The sequence below is a fragment of the Eutrema salsugineum genome, unplaced genomic scaffold (genome assembly GCF_000478725.1).
Source record: "Eutrema salsugineum unplaced genomic scaffold, Eutsalg1_0 scaffold_1, whole genome shotgun sequence".
NCBI lineage: Eukaryota > Viridiplantae > Streptophyta > Magnoliopsida > Brassicales > Brassicaceae > Eutrema > Eutrema salsugineum.
In genome coordinates this window covers 10,109,921-10,126,603 of record NW_006256909.1, presented here as the reverse complement: position 1 = coordinate 10,126,603, position 16,683 = coordinate 10,109,921, and the positions used below count along the sequence as shown (strand labels likewise).

Below are 16,683 nucleotides of genomic sequence, written 5' to 3'. Positions count from 1 at the left end.
TCTTAAACCCTCCTCTTCGGTCACTTTCTTTGTCTCCTTTACACGTCTCACTTTTTATTGATTCTGCGCAAATTCATGCTAAAAAGAGAAAAAGTTACACACTGCCCAAGATTCTTAGTGAGTGTGGTATCGAATTCTTCGCCATCCTTTTCGATTATATGATATTTTGTTCCTTCTCTTAATTATTTTCCCATTTCACTTCTAACAAGGTGATTGATTTATTTTGTGCTCCGATCGTTCTTTAAATTACATGTAGTGAGTTTGTGATTCTTCAATCTGGTTTTCTTTGTTGTGTAGATAATGATCGTTTGTTTTGTCTCTTTCAATAGCCATATCAAAAACTGGATTATGTTCACATAACAATATGATCATGTGTTCTGTTTCGTTTGACTCTGTTCCAGGAAGATTTCTGGGTTTGTCTGTACTACTTAAGATTAAAGTCTGAATCTTCTGTCATGCGTGTTAATTATCATGAATCATGATATGTTTCTGCATCTTTTTGATAGATGCAATTCGTTTCTTCATTGTCGATGAATAAGTGGTTGATTCTCTGCTAAGGTCCCAAGTTATTCACTTCTCAATCCTAAACTCTAATCCACCTTTTGGATTCAGTATGTATAATATATTAAAGCACACTAAATCATTATTGGTCTTGAAGAGAAAACGGTTTGTCGTTGATATTTTTCATCTGATCAGAGTTTCATAGTTTGGCTGTTCTATTATTTTGTCAATGCAGGAGATCATATGCTGCTCAAAGATGAAGAGAAAGCATTACTATGAGTTGAACCATTCGTTTGATCCATGTCGTAAGTGCTTTAGAAGATCTATGTCTCCTTTTCTTACGTAAAATATTCTGCATCAAGTTAAAGTGAGTGACTTATTATATGTTGGTTGGTCTGTTGTGGCAGCTTTCGAGGTCTTCTGCTCGGGGACATGGAAAGCCGTCGAGTACTTAAGGATCGAGAATGGAGTGATGGCGATGCAACTTCTGGAAAACGGGCATGTATTAGAAGATGTAAGACCTTTTCAGAGGCTTCGTCTTAGATCAAGAAAGGCGACTTCGATCGACTGTAACTCTTTTCTACGGCATGGCGTCGATGTTTGTGTTCTCTATCACAAAAGTGTCTCTTTGGATGAAGAGACTCCAGAGCATGACATGGAGCCGGTATGTTCACTTCCTTTGATTTTCCTTCTTTATACCAAAACGTAAAAGCAGAACACTCTAGAAAAGGAAATAAAGAAGTTAGGATCTTCAATTCATTTTCTTAAATCGAGAAAGTAGAAAGAACGTGTACCAGCCTCCAAAATCAAGAAACTTTGCGCATTTTGTGGCTTTTGTTGAGACATCTCTGTATTTGGTGTAGGTTTGGGTTGATGCAAAGATTGTATCTATAGAGAGGAAGCCACATGAATCCGAATGCTTGTGTAATTTCTATGTCAGCATTTATATAGACCAAGGCTGCATCGGTTCGGAGAAACATAGAATTAATAGAGCTTCAGTGCTCGTGGGACTCAACCAAATCTCTGTTCTCCAGAAGTTTTTCAAGGAGCAAAGCATGGACCGGTTCTACAGATGGAGATTCTCCGAGGACTGTGCTTCGCTGGTGGAAACAAGACTAACCCATGGCAAGTTCTTGCCTGATCTTACGTGGTTGTTTGTTACATCAGTCTTGAAAAGCATTGTGTTTCACATCAGAACAATTCAGGAGAAGATGGTTTATCAGATTGTGACGGATCAAGACTCACAAGGCTCTAGTAGTTCTCTGAGTGCAATGAATATCACGGTGGAAGATGGAGTTTACATATCCAAGGTGGTTTTGTTCAATCCAGATGGGGATGATGGTACTCATCAAGATCCTGATGTACAGCAAGAAAGTGAAGAGGAGGTAATGGAGCTGCGTCGATCCAAGAGAAGACACGTGCGGCCTGATAGATTCGCTTTCTCTGAGAGTCAGCTAGATTCAAAGGATGGATGGGTAAGGATGATGCCATATAGGTACAGCACTTGGAGTGTTTTTAGTGATGATGACGAAGAAGATTGTGAAGATGATGATGATGATGATGATGATTATGATGATGGAGATACCGATGATGATTTGTACATACCGTTATCACATTTGTTTGGAAAAAAGGGAAGCGCAAAGGGATTTAGTAAGAGTAAACAAAGAGAGATTGTTTTGGAAGACAAAACAGAGAGGAAGAAGAAGATGAAGATGAAGAAAAGAGAGGGATTTGGTCGGAATTCTGAGTTGTCCGTTATTCCTTTCACTCCGGTGTTAGAACCTATACCATTAGAACAGTTTGGTCTCAATGCAAATAGTTTGTGTGGTGGTGTCTCTGGGAGTAATTTGATGGATGAGATAGATAAGTATCGTAGTAAAGCTGCTAAATACGGGAAGAAGAAGATGTCTGAAATGGATGAGATGGAGTCTGATCTGTGTTGGAAAGACAACCTCCGGAAGTCTTTCCAAAAACTAAAAGGACCTCATTCCCGAAGACGGTCTGTTTCTGGGAAAACTGGAAATTCCGATGAACCACAGATTTATACGAAGAGAACATTGAGCGCAGGTGCGTATAACAAGCTGATAGATTCATACATGAGTAATATCGATTCCACAATTGCAGCCAAGAACGAAGCAACCAGTGTTGTAGAGCAGTGGGAGGAGTTAAAGAACTTCACAAGCACTTCAATGGAAGCCGAAGACATGTGCAGTGAGGATGATGATGATGATGATGATGATGGGGAGACGTCAGAGAACGAGATGTTATGGAGGGAAATGGAACTATGTTTGGCTTCTTCTTACATTCTTGATGATAGTGAGGTATACTCTTTTTTGATATCTTTTGATACTTTCCTAACAAGGTGCGTTGTTAACTCGTTATATCATTGGATTTGAGATTTTAGGTGAGAGTGGATAACGAGGCGTTCCAGAAAGCAACCGGTGATTGTAAACATGATTTTGAGTTGAATGAAGAAATCGGAATGTGTTGCAGATTATGTGGTCATGTTGGAACGGAGATAAAACATTTTTCTGCACCTTTTGTAAGTGAAACTCTGGAAAATGCCTATCGTGGAAAATACCTATCGATGGTCTCACCAATAGTAGTGTTTAAGTGTTTAATTTTTTTTATAGGCGCAACACAAGAAATGGACCACAGAGACTAAGCAGATTAACGAAGATGACATTGATACTAAGGTGAAACAAGATGAAGTCGAGAGCCGCAATTTCACAATGACCGTTGTTGCTGCGTCCTCGGAAACTCCCTCTGCCGAAGAGAGTGACAACGTTTGGTCACTGATACCTCAGCTTAAAAGAAAACTGCATATGCACCAGAGGAAAGCTTTCGAGTTTCTCTGGAGAAACCTAGCCGGATCAGTGGTTCCTGCAATGATGGATCCGAGTTCAGAGAAGATTGGTGGCTGCGTGGTTTCTCACACTCCCGGAGCAGGCAAAACATTTCTGATCATAGCTTTTCTTGCGAGCTACTTGAAGATATTCCCCGGGAAGAGGCCTTTGGTTCTTGCTCCCAAAACAACATTGTACACATGGTACAAGGAGTTCATCAAATGGGAGATTCCCGTCCCGGTTCACTTGATCCATGGACGCAGAACCTACTGTGTGGTCAAAGAGAACACGATTCAGTTCAAGGGAGTTCCAAAACCGAGCCAAGATGTTAGGCATGTGATTGACTGTTTAGACAAGATTCAGAAATGGCATGCACAGCCGAGTGTTCTTGTAATGGGTTACACATCGTTTCTAACACTGATGAGGGAAGATTCCAAGTTTGCTCATAGGAAACACATGGCTAAAGTACTGAGAGAATCTCCCGGGCTTGTGATTCTAGACGAGGGACACAACCCGAGGAGTACCAAGTCAAGATTACGAAAGGCCTTAATGAAAGTTGACACCGATTTGAGGATCTTGCTTTCGGGTACATTGTTTCAGAACAACTTCTGTGAGTACTTCAACACTCTGTGCTTGGCTAGACCCAAGTTTGTTCATGAGGTTCTAATGGAGTTGGACCAGAAGTTCAATACCAACCAAGCTGTGCAAAAGGCGCCTCACTTGCTTGAAAACAGAGCGAGGAAATTATTTCTTGACATTATAGCCAGGAAAATCGACACAAAAGTGGGAGATGAGCGCTTGCAGGGTCTCAACATGTTGAAGAATATGACCAGCAGTTTCATCGATAACTATGAAGGAAGCGGAAGCGGAAGTGGTGATGTTCTCCCGGGTTTGCAGATCTACACATTGTTGATGAATTCTACAGATTTACAGCACAAGACTCTTACTAAACTTCAGAACATAATGTCGACTTACCATGGATATCCCCTCGAGCTCGAGCTTCTCATAACCTTAGCAGCTATCCATCCTTGGTTGGTCAAAACCTCTACATGCTGTGCGAAATTCTTCAACCCTGAAGAGCTTTTCGAGATCGAGAAGCTCAAGCATGACGCCAAGAAAGGATCGAAAGTCATGTTTGTGCTTAACCTTGTGTTCCGGGTGGTCAAGAGGGAGAAAATCCTCATCTTCTGCCACAACATCGCGCCAATCCGTCTGTTTATTGAGCTGTTTGAGAATGTTTTCAGGTGGAAGAGAGGCAGAGAGCTCTTGACCTTAACAGGGGATCTTGAGCTGTTTGAGAGAGGAAGAGTGATAGACAAATTTGAAGAACCTGGAGGCCAGTCCCGTGTTCTTCTGGCCTCGATCACAGCCTGTGCAGAAGGGATCAGCCTAACCGCTGCTTCACGGGTGATCATGCTTGACTCTGAGTGGAATCCTTCTAAGACAAAGCAAGCAATCGCACGAGCGTTCAGACCAGGACAGCAGAAAGTGGTGTATGTTTACCAGCTCTTGTCCAGAGGAACACTTGAGGAAGACAAATACAGGAGGACGACTTGGAAAGAGTGGGTCTCGAGTATGATCTTCAGCGAAGAGTTTGTAGAGGACCCGTCTCTGTGGCAAGCTGAGAAGATTGAAGACGATGTTCTCAGAGAGATCGTTGAGGAAGACAGAGTCAAATCCTTTCATATGATCATGAAGAACGAGAAAGCTTCAACCGGTGGATAATTCGGGTACATTTTCAGTTAAAGTTTCTGTTTCACCATGTCTTTGATGATATCTTTGATGATGATGATGATGATGATTCTTCTAACAACATGTTGTATATGTAATAAAACCATTCCTGTAGGATCATAATCTTAAATAATGATCATGCAATAACACTTTGTGTAATAATTTGACCGTAGGATCATAATCTTAAATAATGTATTCAACATACTCTTGTTAAATTTAACAATCACCAACTGAGAAAGTTGATTTCAGAAAAAAGTTTCAAGAGTATTGGGCTTCTTCTTGTTTCACGTCCTTTCTCAGTCCCTTGTCTTCATCGTTAGCCATTGTTCATGGAAACTTTTGGTTTCCGTTCAAGTGTAATATCAGACAGCTTAGTTAAAGAAGATTTCAGAAATGCCTCTGTGTTTTCACTTGGCCTGAATCAAATCTGGAGGATTCCGGTCTTTTGGACCTTGGATTGAACTCTTGTAACCACTTCTGCGCTTGGATTCTGAGATGGATTTGTGATCACCTCGTTAGTGAAGAACCAGAATTTAGCAGTATGAAAAAAATAATCTGTATATGATCTTTCTTGCAAAATATAAGAAGAAAGTTCTTGTCAGAGGGAGTTCCTTGCAGAAATTTTCTGCCAAAAATGGAAACTTGAGTTTGGTAACAAGTGTTATTGCTACTCTCACTGATTTTTCTAGAGATAAAAACTTCATAAGTTCAATGGCCCTCACAAACTTGTCATCTGAAAGAAATTTAAGAATCTCGTGGTAAGAATTTGGACCATAACTTCACATGGATGTTAAATTGCTCTTAGTATCCGAGTTCACACATGCATGTGCTAAAACACATATAAATGCTCGACTTACTACTACAACACCAGCTGATGAGCCTTGGTAAGTTAGTTTGCATTTATCTTGAGAAGCTTCCAGGTCATAAGCATCATCAGTTAACACTCCCTACAAGTTTTATGACGTGAAAATGATCTAATATCCCAACTTTTAAAATCAACAACTCAAAATAAATTCCAAAAATCTGGAATCCGCAGGATTGTCTTAATCCGAAACAATTGAAACAAAAATTCTGCTTCTCCTTTTTGAGTCCATCACCAAGTGGAGATCCGAGCATACCAAAATAAGCTCATTAGCGCATTCATTGCAGAGCCGATAGTCGATTTTCACGTACTGAACAACACGGACTTGAATCTATTAATCATCGGTCGATTCACAAAAAAAAAAAAACAAAAACAAAAGGGTACAATATGAGAGGAAATGGAGTTAGGGAGATGATAATTGGCAATTAACCAAAGAAAGTGTTGGTTCCTAAAACAATGTCACGAATATACAAACTTCTTCTTATCCCTCTCAGACACACCGACTGAGATTGAGAGAGATAGAGAGAGAGAAACATTTGACTAAAAAAATCAAAAGCACACCTACAACATATAATATATCATCTCTCCCAACCAACAGAGAAGTTTTTTTTTTCGAGCATGCAATTAAATTAAAAACAACCTAACAGCAGCCGAGAGACTGCCCTCTTACATCTTTTTCTCCGCTAAGGTTTTATGTGCACTTAGCTCCTGCTCCTTCCACCACCTACGTGCCTGCCAAACAAACATCAACAGTCTCCCCTCAATATCGCTGCCTGCAAGTTATTTCACCATTGGACACTATATAACATCACCTCTACAGTTACTTTTTGCTCTGACTTTGGTGACTTTTGCTGTGTGACATCGAAGGAATCTTCGAGGTCATCATCGACGTTTGCAGACCTTCAAGTAGCTGCAGATCAACACACACAAGTTCAACAAGAAATCAGGGTTATATCAGTGATTCAGTTTCCATATATAAATTTTATTTCCCGTATACTTACTCTAGAAGTTGGCTGAATCCTGCGGACAGATCTACGTGGCTCCATTCCATCTGATGCTTTTGAAGAATTCTCAGCCAACGCCTTATCCTCTTCGATCTTCGCTAACCTCCCTGCAGTAGGAGCCACTTTCCCTTTATTAGTGCCCGAGGAGGAACTATTCTTGGAAATATTATCTTGGCCTTGGGAAGATGATGTGGTTTGCTCTTCCCCTGTTCCCTTGGATGGAACACTAGTAGTTGTTTCAGATGCAGGACCCTTGTTCTCTCCACTCTGATCGACGACATTATCAGATTCCATATTTGACGCCGTTGTGTTACGAGAGTCCTTGCGGGGAATTATCCTAGCTGCAGCAACCGGTTTCTCTTTGGTCTTGGACACGGGTTTGAAAGTTTTGGGCTTCGATATTGTTGTCTGTTTCTCTCTGGAAACAGTTTTAGAAGGCATTCTCCAGCTCCCTGGTCCTAAATTTTGGGTCACAGTTGGTTTCACAGGCTTAGCTGGTTCCTTCCTTTCCCGAGTTTTAGTGTTTGCCTCTGAAACATAGTGTTTGCTGACGTCCATGAACTTCCTTTTCTTTCCAGGTTTAGGGACACCAAAAATTGCTTTTGATCCCTGTATTTGCAAACCAGTTCTCTTCATTCGGAGTGGATCGGGTTTGCCTTCCTCTCTGGTACTCCTTCCAATGTTGAATGTATTCTCTGAAACACCGAGGTCAAGAACAGCAGACTGAGGCGGTTTCCCTAAACTTGGATCATCAACAATCTTCATTTTCGTGTCTTCTCCTTCAGCCACAGGAGCGGGAACTCCTAACCTGGGACGCTTCTCCTTTGGAGTATCACCCTGCAATTCAAATTTTTGAGTCTTGCAACATAGCCAAATATCCAAAAGAGAAGCCTCTAGCTTCACTGAAAAGTCATAATACCTCATGTGACGAGCCGATGTTTTCTCCTGAAGTAGAGCATTCAATCCACCTGCCATCTTTCCATACAAGAGAAGGACGAAGATTCCAAGCTTTGATCGTCAAAGTGTCTCCTTGTGCTGCAAAAAAATAAATTAAGAAGAAAGAAAGTTTAGACCACAGAGGATCAAACAAGCAGTTTAGAGCAAGAAAATGAGATATCTTCATTAGGTACATTCACGTCTCTACGCACCAGGAAAATGCACAGTCACTGTATTTTCATCTTTCTTGTTCTTCTCCGTGATCACACCCTCCAACCAACTGAAGGAGAACAGAACAAATATAGAAAACTTTTCAACGTTCGTGGAATGAATAGGATTTTACAAAACGGTAAATTAAAAACGATTAACAGATTTTGTGTTTTGGGCAGATCACTGTTAGGGTTTCGCATATAAACAGCAGGTAAAAGAGACAGTGTTTACCTGTCATGCACCCACGAGTCTACCCTATCCCCAATTTTCCAAGCAGGATCCCCAATGGCAGCTCTACGTCTCTTCCTGGTTCCTTCGTATGGCATAGCAGTAACAGAACGAGCAGCTCTTATTTTCGGGGCCTCATCACCTTCACCTTTGAGGGCTACCCACTCCTTTAGCTTATCTGTTCCTGGTAAAAGATAAAATAAAGGATCAACTAATCAACTAGTAAACCAATGGAGCTTCTTCATAGGAGTTTCAGAAATCAGTTCTGCATCCTTTCAAGGAAGCCGAACATGCATCTACTATGATATTGGAAAAAGGGTGATTACATACAGTTACATATTTATCATATACTTGGAGAAATTTGTAAAGTAAAAGATTTGTCGATCAGAGATTATGATTAAATGGATCTATGGCTTGCCAAGCCATCGAATTACCAAATACGGAGCCATTCATGTACAACATAAAAAAAAGTAAGTGGTAAATTAGCAAACCTTGTTCTACAGAGAGGTCACTGAACATCACGTAAGCTTTATCATCCTCTAAGCTCAATACATTGGCAGAGTACCATGCAGTTCTTAATTCAGGTCCTTCCTTGTAAACCTACATCGGAAATTTAATCTCTGTTACAAAGGAACACAACCAACCACAAGCCGTTACTTATAAGGAGTGTATATATGCAAATATACACGGACCTCTACACGAGAACCCTCCTTGATGTCCTCATCGTTTGTTGTTTTCATAATCTGTTCCCTCTCAGTCCGGGTGTCAACTGAAGATTTTGACCCAACTTCTGGTTCGAAAACTACAGCATTGTTTTTAGCCAAGTCTGCACCTTTAGCCTTTTGTCCCTTTGTTTCCTTTCCAGTGGCAGAAACTGGACCGGATAAACCATCTGCCGTTTTCACATAGCCATCCAACTCAGTCGGCATAGTTCTGGGATTAGCAAAAGTTCCATCACTAGTAGCCACAGTTTCTTTTTCTACCACACCCGTTTTACAGGGCTGCACTTCCTGAGATTCTTGAGCCTGCCTCCAGTAATTACTTGGACCCGCCTCCACCAGCTTACTGAGCAACGGAGGGTGACCCATTGAAACAAGTATCCCAGCTTGTGAAACCGCCTCTGAAGCCAGTTCTGCTGCTTTTACAATAGAATCCATATTCTCAGCTCGCTTGGTGGCCGCTGTGGCAGCTTCAACCCTCTTCTTAGCCGCCTCCCTCGCAGCAATAAGAACCGGACTAGAGCTCACCACTGAACCTTCACCCTTCAAGATAGAAGCAGGGGTACCCTGGCCTTGAATTACAATATCATTTGACCTAAAGAGTTCATTACCCTGATTAGAAGCACTTGGAAGGGATGCTTCTTCAGCCATTAATTTGGCCTGCAATGCAGCATTAGCTGCGACATTGGCGGCAGCCGCTGCAGCCTTTGCCACTGCAGCAGCAGCAGCTATGGCAACAGCAGCCGAAGCTAATCTTCCTTGAGTTTCTGGCTGGAGGCCAGTATGCATTTGTTGCTCTAGCTGCTTCCATACGTATTCACTGTGACTAACAGCTGCAGTAGCAAGAGCAGATGCATCCTCTGCATGCATCTTAGACTCATTAAGTTTATCAATGGTATCCACCGACAAGACAGATCTCTGTCTAACTTCAGGCACAAGGTTACCACCAAAAATTGGGGATGGCAAAGATGACTTCATTTTCTTCCCGGGGAACGTAGATGCCAGGTTCATGGGGGCTGCAGTGATAGAAACAACATTGGACATGGTGCTTGCGTTAGAAAACACATTCGCCGGAGTAGCTGTGATAGGTACAGATGTAGATAAAGAAACAAGAGGTGAGACAGCTAATTCTGTCTGGTTCAGCGAATTCAAAATGCTTGGACCAGACTCCCCAGAGACTGGCATCTTCTTCCGTTTCCTTACTTTCGTCCCAGTGGAATGTTGAGCAGGTGCTCCAACTGTACTGGCTGGCTCAAGTGTTGGTGTCCCTTTGAAAACATTGCTAGAGGTTCCACTCAGAACATGCTTTGCGCCCGAGTAAGGCAAGGATGACTCTTTCGTGGGAGTCAATTTCACAGTTTCAGTGGTTGGGAAAATAGGGAAACGAGAACCAACATCGAAGCCACTGGTTTGCGGAGAAGCAAGCCAATGGTTGCGGTAAGGGAGAGGCGACATCCAAGGGGTATTATGTCCAGCAATATTCGTAATTGGTGGAGTTTGGTGAGCATGCGAGGAAGACAGTAGTAGCTGGTGAGCAGCAGCTGGACCTCTCTGAATGCTACTTGACTGTAAAGTATCAAGGGAAGTTGACAAACTCCATAACGGCGATGAGAGTGGTATAATGGGTTTTGCCGCTAAACTCTCTTTGCTACTGGTTTGGCCCGCTGACGGAGTTTCCATCTTCCCTGAAAATGTAATTTTGGGTATTTAGCTCAAGAATGCAAACAGCAGCAGGGCTGAGAAATAAATCTACGTAGACTTGAAATGCAGAATGAATCAAACTAGAAACCTGCACGTGATTGCAATGGCGTTTCAGGAGTAGAAACATGCAATTTCTGAGCCCTTACAACACAAGCACGCCATGCTTTCTCCCAACTGCCTTTCCCACCATCTAGAGAAGTGAGAGTGAATACACTTTGTCTCAAACGTGGATAACACAATAGGTCAAGGGATAACAATCTAACCTGGACCACCAAATGCAGATATCATATAAGCTTCATCGGGTGCTGTTCCTTGGCTGTAACAGAATAAATAAATAAGACAATCAAACTTTTGCAAGAACTCTGAGTGAGATCGCTCTCGCATCTCACTGATTCAACAAGACTTAAGAGCATGTAAAGACTAACAAAGAACTTACATCAGAGCCCCATAAACAAAAATTTGTGCACGTAGTTGCACTTGTTGCAAGTCTGTGAAAGGTCGACGCAAAATACTTGAGAGAGCAGAAGAATTCAGATCCGGTAGACTTGACATGGGGGCTGAAAGGGTCCCAAAAGCATTTAGAGCAGGGGTCTGAAGACTTTGCTGCTTCTCAGCAGATTGTGTGATATGAGTAGAACAAGCAGAACTTTGATTAACAGCATTTATTTTGCTTCCACTTTGAAAATGCTGAAACGGTGTAGCCCCTTTTACACTATTTCCTTTTCTAGAAGTCTCTTTTCCAGCAGATTTAGATGTTCGCCTTGGTTTACGCTCAGGTTTTGTTTTGGAAGACTTTGCAGCTGATTTCTCTAAGCTAGATGTTGACGGAGATCCCACCACAATCTAGATAATCAAAAACATATGCTACGTAAGGATGACGATAACAAACTTATGCCACAGAATTCGCTTTGACCACTAATGCAAATATGTTAAGATATAAATCGGAGGTACCGGAGAGACAAGGGGAGCTTGTGAAAAGTTAACAGCTTTGGAAACCTCCCCTGCTTTCCTTGGACTGGAATTTAACTTCAGCCCACTGCTGAAGGTCTCATTTCTATTCAAAACCGGAGATTCGCCAGACATAAAACTGGAAATATTCTGATCTTCTGGCTTTTTGACACTGTTTGTCTCTGTCTTATTAAGTTGAAGTTCGGATGTCTCAACAGTGGGGAAAGAAATAAGATGAGTCCCTAAATTTGTTGCAGGGTTTTCCGTTCCAGTCACATGGGACTTTACGAAAGGCTGAGAACTAGTAGAAGCACAGGAATCTCCTACTTTAATTACATCACCTGCAATATCCACAAGGACAGGTACATATTTCTAATGAATGCATCAAAAATTGCACAAATCTTTAAAGAAAGAAAAAAAGCATCGTTCGTTCCAACATCAAGACCTTAAGACTTAGAAGTTTCCAGTTACTGTATTCTTTAAGAAAGAGATTTTTTTTTTACTTAAATATTTCACACATTATTGACTCTATCGTGGGAATTCACAGTATACACACACCTAATATGTATCACCTTCTGTCCTTCATAACATTTTGAAAAAAAAAAAAGCAGAAGAAACTGCAATAAAGTGAAAGTTCCTTGCTGCTATGAAGAACATACAAACTTACCTGTGGGGTGTAAATCCGGAGTCCCCGCTGTCATAATCCCACCGGATGCAGCAGTATTATCCTCTTCCCGGACATCTTCCCCAGCTTCACTCCCAGGATTGGCCAAGGAGCTGGTATTAGGCTTCTCATTTATGCCATCCTTGTCCAAAATTGACTGCGACTCTGCGGAATAAGCAGAGGAAAAAATTATTACTACAACATGAATCAACCCATCAAAGGTTTACAAATCTGACAATATACAAAGAAACAGGCACGTGAAAATACTATGGCCCAAAATAGAAAAACATTACCAGGGACGTTTCCAACTTCTGTTCCTAGATTTTCTTCTAAAACTCTTTCCACAAACTGCTGCGGCAAAACTTCTCCAGCGGCATCACCATCTACCGCATCCTTTGACCCTTCAGAAGCAGGACAGCCTTCGACAAATTGTGTACATTGCTGAGTGTCTTCAGTATGCTTCCTAGGCTGTCGGTCCATATGACTCCCTGAACTACTTGCATCCACAGGTTGACCGGTTTGGCCATTTTCAGGCTCCCCAGTTGAAACCTTCTCAGTTTCAGAGAAACTGCCTTGCTCATTCGCATCAGACGATGTATTCACCACATGTAAATCTATTGAAGATGTGAGACTGGCAGCAGATGCTCCATCTTGGTTTATATGTTGTACTTCATCAGTACTGAGAGGACATGCTTCACATTCTTTACCGTCAATCATAGTCCCTGCGAAAGAAAAATGTATACACATACAAATTTAGGAGGTTTTATACAAGTAATCATGATAATCATTTGCAGCAAGCGGCAGTACACTAACCCCAAAAGATAATAAAAATTGAAAATATATAAAAAAAAAGGTACCCATAGTATGAAAGCTGAGTATAATATCAAAATGATTAGAGAATATGATTACCTGACTTGTCCGCTGGAATGGTGTCAGACTGAGATTTTGACTCCACCAGCTTGGAAGCAGAGTCTACTAAAATATAGCCAACAGAGCCGGACACAACGCTTTCAGATAGCATCTGAGAGCTCTTGGCGTCCGGATCTCCATCATTGGCATTGACAGCCAATTCCATGCTTTGGTTGAGATTAGACACGCGAGCACTACCTTCATTATTTTCACCCTTCTTAGACACATCACCTTTTGTGGATTCAACCATTGTGTCCATTTGTGAAACATAAACAGTTTCTGAAGTCTCAACTAGAAGTATCTGTGTATGTGTCTCAGTCAGCGAAGTAGACTCATGTTCACTTGCAATAACTTCCATATGTTGCTGACTAGGCGGCTCAAGCTTCTCCATGTAACAACTGCTTGTTAGAGTGGTTAATTCCTCGGCAAGTTCCAAAGATGCTTCACCAGTTGCACTAGTATGAGCACTGCTGACAAGGAGATCTTGGCATTGGGTCCCTGAAACATCTTGTCCACCTACCTCTAGAGTAGAGATTGCTTGGTCCCCTTTTTCAAGTGCTGTGACATCAGATGGCTCCATCTCCATCAAATCAGGCTTTTCAGTTTCACCAAAGTTTTCAGCTTCCACATTTCCAACTTCGGAAGCTGTGTCTACATGCCTATCACAATGAGCCTCAGCCAAAACTGATGGTGCCTCTACAGTTAAATCATCGCGGTTATGACTACTTTGATTGTGCTCGCTGATATCAATTCCATCATTGAAAGTCTCTGGCAGCAAAGTCGTCTGATTATTCAACTCATCACTACAAGGAACCCCAGCCTGCACAGTTCCGTCGCTACAGTCGATTTCCATCTTTGATTCTGCGTTAGCTTCGTCTTCTGTTTGGTTAAGAAGACTATCAGTCGTCTCAGTTCCTATCTTATCATGACCAACAGCATCCACATCCTCTACAGTTGCAGTATTTGTATTTGAAGCCAAAACGGCATTATTTTCCTTCATGGATGACTCTTCCGCAACGGTTTGGTCAAGAAGACTATCAGTCGTCTCAGTTCCTATCTTATCATGACCAGGAGTATCGAGAGGCTCTAGATTCGCTGTATTTGAAGCCAGAACGACATTATTTTCCTCCAAAGATGACTCTTCTGCAACGGTTTGGTCAAGAAGAGTATCAGTCGTCTCAGTTCCTATCCTATCATGACCAGCAGTATCCACAGCGTCTACAGTCGCGGAGTTTGTAGCCAATATGGCATTATTTCCCTCAATAGATGACTCTTCAGCAAGGGTATGGTCAAGAAGACTATCAGTCGTCTCAGTTCCTATCTTATCAAGACCAGCATTATCCATAGCCTCTACAGTTGCGGCATCTGAAGCCAAAATGGCATTTTTTTCCTCCATGGATGACTCTTCCGCAACGGCTGGTGAGTCATCTTTCACCAGGACCTGTTCGTGTCCAGCATTCAAAGAGGGGTCTCCTGGAGTATCATCCACAGAAGCGATGGGATGTACGTTTGCTGTTTCCTCATTGGCAAGACTATTCTCATGGTTTGTCTGACCAGGCTCCGATTGTTCCATTGTGCACACTAGTTCATCCAAAGTATCAGATTTCTTGATAGTATTCTCTCTTACAATTACTTCGTCCTGACCAACTGAATTCAAAAGCATTTCAACAGATTCCAACGAAGTAGCCTCAGACCAAACATTAGTATGCCTTGAAATGGCACAGGACTCCGTTGCACCTGAACTAAACACTATACCACTACTTCCACGCGAGAAATCTTCAATCCAGTTACTATCTTCGTTACCCTCGATACCAAGAAAAACCTCAGATTCACCTAAATTGTCAAACCTCAAATGCGTGTTGAGGGTATCATCAAAATCAAACTTTGGAAGAGCATAAGGCTGTAATACTGGGGGAAATTTATTGTTAGCTTCACCAGCTAAATGGAGGTTCTGGTTTTGAAAGTCATTGTCATCATACTCCATGGGTTTGTTCCTGAAAACAGGATGAACAACAACAAAAAGAAGATGTGTAAATCAAATTACAAAGAAAAAAAAAAGACTCTGGTCACAGGTCACTTCAAGTCGAGTGATTCAAACAGTAGGAAACGAAAAGTACCGAGAAAAGAGTGTATGGAGACGCTACCTCCCTCCATTCGGTGACAAAAACCTGGCCGTGTCAGACCTCAGCTATTCCCTAATCGCACGTTCATCTACTGCTCCACCAAAACAACAGCAAACGCGTCAATATCTTCTCTCTCACATCCAAGGGAAGCGTTGCGTCAACGAAGACCTAACTCGGTGAACCCACGAAAGAAAATTAAACTGAAACGGTGGTAAAGGAGTTAAACTCACCGGAAAATTCAAACTGATGGAGTCGACCTAGGGTTCCGGCGAAGAAATGAGGTTTGGCGAGAGTGAAAGCAGATTGTGAGAGGAGGATCGATAAAATTATTCGCTTTTCTCGGCAAATGTAAAGTGTTTAAGTAAAGCCCAAAATAAATTAAAAACGCCAATAAAAATACATTTGGAGAGAAATAAAGATGGATGCTGAAGCGGCTAAATCCAGACTGACACGTGTCGGATTTACTGGATCCTGCGGCTAAAAATTGAATTCAACAAAACAGGCGACCGGCTTTTACTTTTTAACGTACGATAAAATTCATTGGTCTAAAAAAGTAAAATCTCTTTTGTTTGACGACGAAGGGAAAAGAAAGTAAAAAAGTTCAGTTAAAAGAAAATATAATGACCGAGAGGTAAAAAATCATCTATTTTGTTTTGTTTGACGACGAAACGCGAGGTAAAAAGTTAAAAATGCTTTTTTTGGTCGAACAAGTTAAAAATGCCTAAATGTTGAAACGACTGCTGGGTTAATGGAAGTTGATTGGCTCTACGAAATGGAAAGTGTTTTTAAGGATAAAATCAGAGAAGGACATGATTGTCACTACGTGACTATAGTCAGAGGCTTATGTGTATTGGGCAATTGACGGTCTGGATTTACCTGGGGAAATAGTTTTGGACCGTCATATTAAACTCATAACCCCTTTTTAATGAAGTATATTGGGTTATTTATAAGGGTTTTGGCCCATATTTGTACTCCATAAGCTCAAACTATCTATCTACTTATCTAGTGTTTCAGTAAGTTATTTTATTTGAAAGGTAGCGTAGAAGTGCAATTGGTTTAATCCAGTTCGGATTTTCAGTTCAGAAAATGAAAATTTCTCTGGTTAAATTCGGTTTGATTTGAATAAATTTTGGTTTGACTAGGATTCAAATTTGGTATGGTTATTGACAAATATTTATAGCAAAAATGAACACAATTAATTAATTCTAACATATTAATTTTTAATATATTTAAATGTGATTTTTCTATATATATGATTACAAATATTTGATTGAACTTCGGTTAGTTTGATTCGGTTAGAG

General features: G+C 41.3%; 2 protein-coding genes across 8 annotated transcripts; one reads left to right on the top strand and one right to left on the bottom strand.

Moving 5' to 3' along the window:
- Window positions 1-152: 152 nt before the first annotated feature.
- Window positions 153-5,278, top strand: LOC18029436 (SNF2 domain-containing protein CLASSY 1). 3 transcript variants are annotated; one of them, XM_024148915.1, is made up of 6 exons: window positions 153-209; window positions 737-806; window positions 909-1,165; window positions 1,365-2,822; window positions 2,906-3,043; window positions 3,135-5,278. In XM_024148915.1, the coding sequence occupies exons 2-6, from the start codon at window positions 758-760 to the stop codon at window positions 5,070-5,072; spliced, it is 3,840 nt and encodes a 1,279-aa protein (XP_024004683.1). In that variant the 5' UTR covers window positions 153-209; window positions 737-757; the 3' UTR covers window positions 5,073-5,278. The 3 variants fall into 3 exon arrangements, with proteins under 3 accessions (XP_024004683.1, XP_006414244.1, XP_024004684.1); XM_006414181.2 differs by lacking the exon at window positions 153-209 and adding an exon at window positions 216-255; XM_024148916.1 differs by lacking the exon at window positions 153-209 and adding an exon at window positions 320-558.
- A 1,060-nt stretch (window positions 5,279-6,338) lies between these two features.
- LOC18029435 lies at window positions 6,339-15,736 on the bottom strand. Of its 5 annotated transcripts, XM_024148954.1 has the most exons (18): window positions 15,613-15,736; window positions 15,377-15,473; window positions 14,328-15,253; window positions 13,260-14,189; window positions 12,644-13,072; window positions 12,354-12,515; window positions 11,690-12,027; window positions 11,175-11,581; window positions 11,002-11,054; window positions 10,827-10,928; window positions 9,011-10,722; window positions 8,810-8,918; window positions 8,322-8,502; window positions 8,093-8,160; window positions 7,864-7,979; window positions 6,942-7,781; window positions 6,753-6,850; window positions 6,339-6,672 (listed from the first exon to the last, which is right to left on the bottom strand). In XM_024148954.1, exons 3-17 carry the CDS (start codon window positions 15,241-15,243, stop codon window positions 6,761-6,763), a joined length of 6,453 nt encoding a protein of 2,150 aa, XP_024004722.1. In that variant the 5' UTR covers window positions 15,244-15,253; window positions 15,377-15,473; window positions 15,613-15,736; the 3' UTR covers window positions 6,339-6,672; window positions 6,753-6,760. The 5 variants fall into 5 exon arrangements, with proteins under 5 accessions (XP_024004722.1, XP_024004719.1, XP_024004720.1 ...); XM_024148951.1 differs by having other exon boundaries at window positions 13,260-15,253; XM_024148952.1 differs by having other exon boundaries at window positions 13,260-15,253; window positions 15,404-15,473.
- Between the last annotated feature and the right edge of the window lie 947 nt (window positions 15,737-16,683).

Coding starts and splice junctions, on each gene's coding strand:
- LOC18029436 (XM_024148915.1), top strand. CDS start 758: ATGAAGAGAAAGCATTACTATGAGTTGAACCATTCGTTTGATCCATGT. Junction 1,166..1,364: donor CAGAGCATGACATGGAGCCG/GTATGTTCACTT, acceptor TATTTGGTGTAG/GTTTGGGTTGATGCAAAGAT. Junction 2,823..2,905: donor ACATTCTTGATGATAGTGAG/GTATACTCTTTT, acceptor TTGAGATTTTAG/GTGAGAGTGGATAACGAGGC.
- LOC18029435 (XM_024148951.1), bottom strand. CDS start 15,243: ATGGAGTATGATGACAATGACTTTCAAAACCAGAACCTCCATTTAGCT. Junction 11,055..11,174: donor TTTGTTTATGGGGCTCTGAT/GTAAGTTCTTTG, acceptor ATTCTGTTACAG/CCAAGGAACAGCACCCGATG. Junction 8,161..8,321: donor GACTCGTGGGTGCATGACAG/GTAAACACTGTC, acceptor GTTCTCCTTCAG/TTGGTTGGAGGGTGTGATCA.